The 10,000-nt window shown below is 48.0% G+C and overlaps 1 protein-coding gene across 2 annotated transcripts in view; it reads right to left on the bottom strand.

Annotated features, from left to right (window-relative positions):
* Positions 1-10,000, bottom strand: part of epb41l4a (erythrocyte membrane protein band 4.1 like 4A) — a gene marked incomplete at its 3' end in the record, with an annotated part of 52,476 nt that overhangs the window by 13,513 nt on the left and 28,963 nt on the right. For both annotated transcript variants that reach the window (XM_083669479.1, XM_083669480.1), the window contains exons 7-10: positions 4,659-4,746; positions 4,027-4,115; positions 3,534-3,597; positions 1,479-1,570 (exon numbers count right to left, since the gene is read on the bottom strand). In XM_083669479.1, coding sequence (XP_083525605.1) covers positions 1,479-1,570; positions 3,534-3,597; positions 4,027-4,115; positions 4,659-4,746 — 333 coding nt within the window. The remainder of the gene's footprint in view (positions 1-1,478; positions 1,571-3,533; positions 3,598-4,026; positions 4,116-4,658; positions 4,747-10,000) is intronic.

Genomic DNA, 10,000 nt, shown 5'->3' with positions numbered 1-10,000 from the left:
AAAGGCCTCTCTCCCTCCCTGCAGCAAAGGCCTCTCTCCCACCCTGCAGCAAAGGCCTCTCTCCCACCCTGCAGCAAAGGCCTCTCTCCCTCCCCCTGCAGCTCACTGTGCAACAAAACACTCTCTGGAGATGGATGGATGGATGGATGGATGGATGGATGGATGGATGGAGAGAAAGTCCTCAGGTGGATGTAGAGCCCAGTAAATTGCCCCTCTATCAGTCTCGCTCTGAGTGTCTATAAGGGCTTACACAACATGCTGTATCCATAACTATGACCATAATTGCAGCAGGTACTGTCTTCACTGGCCTGTAACGTACAGTACCTGCTTTTAAACAGCTACTGTCAGATTCTATTCTGTGGAGTTGCCGAGCCACTACCTCATTGGTTAGTGCCCTCACTGCATCACTCTCCTCGCCCCCCCACTCCCCCCTCCCTCCCTCCCTCCCCCCTCCCCCCTCCCCCCTCCCTCTCCCTGTAGCAGAGGCCCTAAGCCCAGGGAGGGTAACCTGTCAAGGCCTCTCTTAGCCTGCCTGCTCCTGGTCTGTGGCACGGGGCCTCTGCAGACTTGTGAGTTTCACACGTGGATTAGCAGTGTAAATCCGCAGCTCCCAGCCTCTGTAGGGTACAGCGGAAGTCTGCTCTGATTAGGGCCACGGCAGGGACCGAGCTGCCAGCCGGCTGCTGGTTCAGGTTGATTAAGGACCGAGGCGTCTGCTCACGGGGGCCACCGGCTCTCTCAGCCGTGAGGCGACCGTCCGACTGAAGGACTGGGCGTCTCCTGAGCTTTTACTCATGAAGGGAGTGGAGATTTACTGGCCTCTTACTAAAGGGGAGAGTGATGATATTAAGGTTTCTACCCCAGGGGATGAGAGTGGGGGTGTTTGAGGGTGTAGTGGGAGGTGAGGGTGTAGTGGGAGGTGAGGGTGTAGTGGGAGGTGAGGGTGTAGTGGTAGGTGTAGGTGTAGGTTTGAGGGTGTAGTGGTAGGTTTGAGGGTGTAGTGGTAGGTGAGGGTGTAGTGGTAGGTGTAGGTGTAGGTTTGAGGGTGTAGTGGTAGGTTTGAGGGTGTAGTGGTAGGTGAGGGTGTAGTGGTAGGTGTAGGTGTAGGTTTGAGGGTGTAGTGGTAGGTTTGAGGGTGTAGTGGTAGGTGAGGGTGTAGTGGTAGGTGTAGGTTTGAGGGTGTAGGTGTAGGTTTGAGGGTGTAGGTGTAGGTTTGAGGGTGTAGTGGTAGGTGAGGGTGTAGTGGTAGGTTTGAGGGTGTAGGTGTAGGTTTGAGGGTGTAGTGGTAGGTGAGGGTGTAGTGGTAGGTGAGGGTGTAGTCGTGGTTGTGTGGGGTGATCTTGTTGGCATGTGACAGGTTGTTTAACTGGAGGTGAGATAGTCCGGGTGTTTACCTGTGGAATGTAGAGTGTGTACAGTAGAGGAATGTGTAGTCGTGTCGGATGTTTACCTGAAGATATGAGTGTTTGTTTGTTTACCTGAAGAACGTGTGGTGCTCCACACAACACTTCCAGAGATGTTTGCAGGCCATCTTGTTGGGAGCCTCGAAGAAGAAGGATGTTTCAGTGCACTGTAAACAAAGAGAAACAGCACGTACTATACAAGCAGTACAAATCATACTCAGCAACTCAACCAATCACTTGCTAATTGCGTGTTACTTGTTATTGTAGTCATTAGTTTACTTTGTTGATTACAGCATGGCAAAGGTAATTTCCTCATTAATTCTGAGAACAACGAGGTTGATAATTGCGGTAGCGTTAGGTGGTTCCTGGCGGGCCACCGTAGTCTCATGTCAAATGAACCGTTAAAATGTGTTTCTCTGGAGTTTTGTAAATGAACAGGTACTGTCTTCATCTCTCACACTGATGGGTTGAACTGGATCATTAGGCTTTTACAAACAACTGACACTCTTGACAGTCTTATGTGACAGAGGTGGCAGCCCAGAGGCTGAACCTTCACTGTGAGGTGCTGGTGGAGTATTATCAGTAATGGGTTTCTAATGGCTCCCTGCTTCACTGTGAGGTGCTGGTGGAGTATTATCAGTAATGGGTTTCTAATGGCTCCCTGCTTCACTGTGAGGTGCTGGTGGAGTATTATCAGTAATGGGTTTCTAATGGCTCCCTGCTTCACTGTGAGGTGCTGGTGGAGTATCATCAGTAATGGGTTTCTAATGGCTCCCTGCTTCACTGTGAGGTGCTGGTGGAGTATTATCAGTAATGGGTTTCTAATGGCTCCCTGCTTCACTGTGAGGTGCTGGTGGAGTATTATCAGTAATGGGTTTCTAATGGCTCCCTGCTTCACTGTGAGGTGCTGGTGGAGTATTATCAGTAATGGGTTTCTAATGGCTCCCTGCTTCACTGTGAGGTTCTGGTGGAGTATTATCAGTAATGGGTTTCTAATGGCTCCCTGCTTCACTGTGAGGTTCTGGTGGAGTATTATCAGTAATGGGTTTCTAATGGCTCCCTGCTTCACTGTGAGGTGCTGGTGGAGTATTATCAGTAATGGGTTTCTAATGGCTCCCTGCTTCACTGTGAGGTTCTGGTGGAGTATTATCAGTAATGGGTTTCTAATGGCTCCCTGCTTCACTGTGAGGTTCTGGTGGAGTATTATCAGTAATGGGTTTCTAATGGCTCCCTGCTTCACTGTGAGGTGCTGGTGGAGTATTATCAGTAATGGGTTTCTAATGGCTCCCTGCTTCACTGTGAGGTGCTGGTGGAGTATTATCAGTAATGGGTTTCTAATGGCTCCCTGCTTCACTGTGAGGTGCTGGTGGAGTATTATCAGTAATGGGTTTCTAATGGCTCCCTGCTTCACCGCCTCTCTGTCCACCTCTTAATGAGCCTCTCCCCCATCACTGCCACTCAGGGCCCAGAAGTCAGGAATAAACAAAACAAAACCTATTATTCTATAAACCGTATTCCATTCTTTTTTCAGAGCAAGACTCGCAGGCCCAGAGTCACACCTCATCTCCACAGAGAAAGAGGCTTTATTTTAATTTATATTTTAATTCATCCCTCAATTTGTGATGAAGTCGGATTTAGAGGGAAATGAAAGCTAGTATAACGATGGTTCCCACGCCGGTGGTGACCTGTTGTGTTCAAACTAAACGCTACATTTTACATTTACATTGATGCCATTTAACAGACGCCTTTATCCAAAGCGACTTACAACAAATACATTTGTTTAAGTAAGTGAATCATCTGAATCATCTATCCATCAGTCATCATAAGATCATAAGTAATCATAAGTAATCAATGCTCAGACCAGGGGCTATTGGCAGTCATAATGCTAGAAGAAGGAAATATTATTATTATTTTATTTTTTTATTAACAGGAGAGAAACAGGGGAGTAGTGGGGGTGAAGAGGTCTTTAGGAGGGATGTTGTATTGATTCAGTCCTGATGAACACGGTGTGAATGTTCCCACTGAGGTTATGAAGCACGCTAAAACAGCCCACAATGCCAAGAAAAGAATGCAAGCGCAAAATAGTTGTGCTGCAGATACTGATGCAGTGAGTCACGTCTGTCAACTTACATCTTTTCCCACGACTCGAAGCTCAAACTGTGTTTCCTTGAAATGCACTTTGGTTATCCTTGGCCTGAAATGTTAAGATAATACACAGATCATGACAGGAGAACAAGCATTCACAATTAAGTAAGATAAATATATACCATTTAGATGACGCTTTTATCCAAAGCGACTTACATTACAGTGAGTGCATACATTTCAGTACAGATGGTCCCAGCAGGAATCAAACCCACAACCTAAGCATTGTTAGTGCCGTGCTCTACCAACTGAGCCACAGAGGACCACACATTTTAACACATATTGTACATTCACACATTTTGTACATTGGGTAGTTAAATAAAACATAAAACAATGAATATTAAACACTGTAGGGATATTTCACGTTAAACACTGCATTTATGAAACAAACAGATTAAGTGGGAGTTGGTTGGACTAAGGAACAGACAGACTATAACGTCCATTACAGCCGAGGTATATTAATATTCTGTAATACACCCACCAGAAATACTTCCCCACTTGCGTCTTGTTCTTGTAAACAACAACTCCAATAGGTGTCAAACCCAGGAAGTACTCAGATTGATTCTCCCCCTGAAACACACACAAACAGCAGGCGTTTACATAATGCCCGTAAACTACAACTAAACGTGCAGTAAAGATATCGACATGGCAATCAGGTTAGAACAAATAGCTGAGAATGTGGAACATTTTAATAGCTGTGATTTGATTCGCTGCTCTAACAAGAGGCTCAACTCTCGATGGTCCATGTTTTACATTTTGACATTTTGACATTTTTGACATTCAGCCGACGCTTTTATCCAAAGCGAGTACATTTGTCTAAAATAAGTGAATCATCATAAGAAAACAGTCTATGCTTGGACCAGGGGCCATTGGACCAGGGGCCATAGGACCAGGGGCCATTGGACCAGGGGCCATAGGACCAGGGGCCATTGGACCAGGGGCCATAGGACCAGGGGCCATTGGACCAGGGGCCATTGGACCAGGGGCCATAGGACCAGGGGCCATTGGACCAGGGGCCATTGGACCAGGGGCCATAGGACCAGGGGCCATTGGCAGTCACAATGCTAGAAGAAGGAAGGATTGCTTTTTTTGTTAATGGCATTTTCTACTTACGAACACGGGGTGAAGGTCGACTCCGTACATCTCCAGTGTTTTAGCAATACCTAAATAATTGCCTTCAGCCTCGGAGGGAACCTGACCCCTGCACACAGGACGTTCTTTCATTAGAAGAGCATGAGGCCGGCTTTAAATCACAGAGAGGAACATCATCTTGTATACAGCTACAAGCAAACACACACTGTACCATACTAGAACAACTTCCATTTAAACACCACCCCTTATTGTAACATTACAGCTGTGCAACATACAGGACCAGTCAAAGGTCTGGACACACCTTGCCAAGAGTGTGCAAAGCTGTCATCAAAGCAAAAGGTGGCTACTTTGAAGAATCTAAAATATAAAACATATTCTGGTTTGTTTAACACTTTTTAGTTTACTACATAATTCCATATGTGTTCCTTCATAGTTTTGATGTGTTCAATATTAATCTACAATATAGAAAATAATAATAATAAAAAAAAAATCATTGAATGAGAAGGTGTGTCCAAACTTTTGACTGGTACTGTATGTGGTCTGGACATAACACCAGGTCTGGACATGGACATGGACACCAGGGCGTCATGACGACATTGAAAAGTTGTTTATTGCATTGAACTTCAGCCCTTGTGACATCACTACTGAGATCGAAAGTTGTGTCGTTCAAGAATCCTCCTGTCTGATAAATCCTGAATCGAACGTTATCGCTCTGGCTGACCTCGGTCACCAGGGTCAATCATGTGTCAAGAGATGGAGAACTGTAGCGTAATTATCCCTCAAGGAGAGACAGAAGACTATCGATTCAGCCTGGAGAGGTAGAAAACACACACACACACACACACACACACACACACACACACACACACACACACACACACACACACACACACACAAGGTCACACGGACTGTCACGTTTTCAGAAGCGGGATGTTGATGTTGATTGATGTTGTAGAGCTGCTGGGCCCCAGGGTATTTCATTGCAGGGTATTTCATTGCATTGTGTTCTTGTACTCAATTTAATGACAAATAAACGAGACTTGACTCGACACGGGACTTGTTCCACCTCGTCTACTGTAGTAAGAATTGTTTTCCGTGTTCCTTCCTGAGTTCCTCGAATTCCCCGTGAGAGAATGTTTGACCAGGCTGTGGTCTGAGGTTATGTTGGCATATTACTCATTAACTAGTGTAGTTCACAACGGGTCCTGTTTGACAACCAAAGGCATGCAGTCACACAGACCACAGGTAAACCAACTCCCCGGGTTTGACTGTTTCCTGAGAGAGTGAAAGGCCCGGGTATCTAAAGCACCATTTTTAAAGACCTTGCTAATACCCCACCTGTTCAGACAGGCTTCTAACATACGGGGCTCTGTGTTCTGGATGTTCTGTGACTGTCCTCCTATACTTTTAGTTTCATATTTTTTACATGTAAAGTGCTATGAGTCCATGAGAAAGCTCTATACAAATTGAATGTATTATTATTATTATTATTATTATTATTATTATTATTATTATTATTATTATTATTATTATTATACCAGGCCTGCAATATGATACACATTTCTAGGGATGTGTATGAATGTTTATGTAAAGGGCCTAGGACTGTCTCTGACTAGGTAAAAACAGTATTATCTCCTACGTATTACACAGTAAGCTCCTGACACTGGGTATACTATGGTATACTCTCACTGGGCACTTTATTAGGAACACGATACTAATACAGGGTAGGGCCTCCCTTTGCTCTTTATTAGGAACACTATCCTAATACTGGGTCGGGCCTCCCTTTGCTCTCAAAACCTCAATTCTTTGTGGCATTGATTCCACAAGATGTTGGAAACATTACTTTGAGATTCTGATCCATGATGACATGGTTGCATCACGCAATTCCTGCAGATTTTTCAGGTGCACTTTCAAGCTGTGAATCTCCCGTTCTACCACATCCCAAAGGTGTTCTATTGGATTCAGATCCGGTGACTGGGAAGGCCAGTGAAGAACACTGAACTCATTGTCATGTTCATGAAACCAGTTTGAGACAACTTTTGCTTTGTGACATGGTGCATTATCATGCTGGAAGGAGCCATTAGAAGATGGGTAAATTGTGGCCATGAAGGGATGCACATGGTCAGCAACAATACTCAAATAGGCTGTGGCATTCAAGCGATGATTGATTGGTATTAACAGGCCCAAAATGTGCCAAGAAAACATTCCCCACACCATTCCACCACCTCCACCATGAGAATGTGTCCAGGTGTTCCTCCACCATGAGAAGGTGTACAGGTGTTCCTCCACCATGAGAAGGTGTCCAGGTGTTCCTCCACCATGAGAAGGTGTCCAGGTGTTCGTAATAAAGGGTTTGGTGAGTGTCTGTGTCCCTCCTCATGTTGGAGGTTGAATCCACACATCCCCCTCCTCTCTGCCCTGTGTCTGAGCTGCTCATTCATCTGCTGATCACACAAAGCCCCCCAGCTCATTCACTCTGTTCAAGTGTGACCCCCTAAGCTCCGCACTCATCTTCTCCTCCCTTCTACTCCCCCTCCTCCCCCTCCTCCCCTGAAGACACACTCTCATCCCTCGCTTCCTGATGAATCCCATTATAGATTCTGGTCATGTTACCTTCATGGGGAGGTTATGAGATGATTGCTGGTCAGATGATCTTCATGGGGAGGTTATGAGATGATTGCTGGTCAGGTGATCTTCATGGGGAGGTTATGAGATGATTGCTGGTCAGGTGATCTTCATGGGGAGGTTATGAGATGATTGCTGGTCAGATGATCTTCATGGGGAGATTATGAGATGATTGCTGGTCAGGTGATCTTCATGGGGAGATTATGAGATGATTGCTGGTCAGATGATCTTCATGGGGAGGTTATGAAATGATTGCTGGTCAGGTGACCTTCATGGGGAGGCAGGGCTGAGATGATTGCTGGTCAGGTGATCTTCATGGGGAGGCAGGGCTGAGATGATTGCTGGTCAGGTGATCTTCATGGGGAGGCAGGGCTGAGATGATTGCCTGTGTGTCCATTTTATAAATACGGAGCGGAGCAGGGAGTGTTCATGGGTGTTCTGGGGAGCTCTGGGGGGTTCTGGGGAGCTCTGAGAGGTTCTGGGGAGCTCTGGGGCGCTCTGGGGAGCTCTGGGGAGCTCTGGGGGGTTCTGGGGAGGCTTTGGGGGGTTCTGGGGAGGCTCTGGGGGGTTCTGGGGAGGCTCTGGGGGGTTCTGGTGAGCTCTGGGGAGATGTGTCTGGAGCATGCCTGGCTCATCCCTGGTTCTGGCCGGACGCTCTGCTCTGCTCTGCCGGTGGGACCGTCACACCAGACGGACGAGACTGGAATAGGAAGTGGAGGCTGTCTGAGCAGAGAGTTTTGACAGAGATGGGAGGGGTGTGTGTGTGTGTGTGTGTGTGTGTGTGTGTGTGTGTGTGTATGGGTGCTGACTCTATACTGCAGATCACAGCCAGTATGACATCCACAGGCCCGGGAGATAAGTAGGGCAGCTGCCCTGCTCCCTTTCTGTCTGTCTCTGTGTATCAATCCACCTCTCCCTCCCTCCCTCCCACTCTCTATTTCCCTCCCACTCTCTTCCCCTCTCTCTCTGAACCCCTACTCTCTTTCCCTCTCTTTCTCTGAGTCCTGCTCTCTCTCTCCTTCCCTCCCACTCTAGGTCCCTTCTCTCTCTCTCCATCTCTGTCTCCCCCCCTCTGTTCTCATGTCCCTCTGTCTCCCTCTGTCTCCCCCTGTCTCCCCCCTCTGTTCTCATGTCCCTCTGTCTCCCCCCCTCTGTTCTCTGTCTCCCTCTGTCTCTCTCTGCCTCCCTCTGTCTCCCCCCCTCTGTTGTCATGTCCCTCTGTCTCCCCCTGCCCCCCTGTAGGGTCTGTGGAGGGCTGTAGGGTCTGTGGAGGGCTGTAGGGTCTGTGGAGAGGCTGTAGGGTCTGTGGAGGGGCTGTAGGGTCTGTGGAGAGGCTGTGAGAGGCTGTAGGGTCTGTGGAGAGGCTGTGAGAGGCTGTAGGGTCTGGGGAGAGGCTGTAGGGTCTGTGGAAGGGCTGTAGGGTCTGTGGAGAGGCTGTGAGAGGCTGTAGGGTCTGTGGAGAGGCTGTGAGAGGCTGTAGGGTCTGGGGAGAGGCTGTAGGGTCTGGGGAGAGGCTGTGAGAGGTTGTAGGGTCTGGGGAGAGGCTGTAGGGTCTGGGGAGAGGCTGTAGGGTCTGGGGAGAGGCTGTAGGGTTGGATCCCTGTGACTCATCTCCAATCAGCCGCCGCTGCTCTGAGGAGATGATGACTCCAACCCGACCTCAGCTTCATCAGCTAGCAGTGGCCAGGGGCTGGACAGTCTACAGGATTACACACACACACACACACACACACACACCTCTGACTGAGAGGATGGAACAGGAGCTAAGAGCCCCTGGACACACATGCACACACACACACCACTTAGTGACACACACACACACACACACACACACCACTGAGTGAGAAGCTGGAACAGGAGCTAGGAGCCTCCGGAGGGGATCAAATCACCCCAGATGATGCATCACTACCACTGTCTGTCTGTCACTGACACCTAACATGTACTCCTCACGTACGGCGGTCACAGAGCCGCCCGCCTCCTTCAGCATTAAGGGCATAACATGTCATAGAAGACTTATTAATAGTCCTCTGACATTATCGTATGACACTGTAAACAAACTCTGTATTCAATCTATGATGACATGAATCTGTCACAGAAGAACAATGTGAGCCTTCCTCAGGTCACATGTCAGGTCACATGACTCTCTGTGTGGCACGGCTGAGGCTGTCTGAGCGCTGGATCCACCCTGGTGTGAGGAGGGGCTCCCTGGCTGCTGAGGGGAGGGCTGTGTGTGTGTGTGTGTGTGTGTGTGTGGGTGTGTGTGTGTGTGTGAGTGTGTGTGTGTGTGTGTGTGTGTGTGTGTGTGTGTATGTGTGTGTGTGTGTGTGTGTGTGTGTGTGTGTGTGTGTGTATGTGTGTGTGTGTGTGTGTGTGTGTGTATGTGTGTGTGTGTGTGTGTGTGTGTGTATGTGTGTGTGAGTGTGTGTGTGTGTGTGTGTGTGTGTGAGTGTGTGTGTGTGTGTGTGTGTGTGTGTGGGTGTGTGTGTGTGTGTGTGTGTGTGTGTGTGTGTGTGTGTGTGTGTGTGTGTGTCATTGTGCTGACTGCATAGAGAGACTGTTTTTGTGTAATGGAGTGGACATTAGGGAAGAGGCATTTCCCTCATTTCACACTGAGATTGAACCACATAATCACTTCACGGTCACGACACACACCACACCACACGAGTACGCAAACCGCACCACAGAACGGCGGTGTGCAGCCATCTTACCCTGCATGTTTTACTCAGAGACTGATATTG

This window comes from Argentina silus (assembly GCF_951799395.1).
Source record: "Argentina silus genome assembly, chromosome: 5".
NCBI classification, from domain to species: domain Eukaryota; kingdom Metazoa; phylum Chordata; class Actinopteri; order Argentiniformes; family Argentinidae; genus Argentina; species Argentina silus.
Note: the sequence above shows the minus strand (reverse complement) of the source record. Positions and strands in the feature narration are given on the sequence as shown.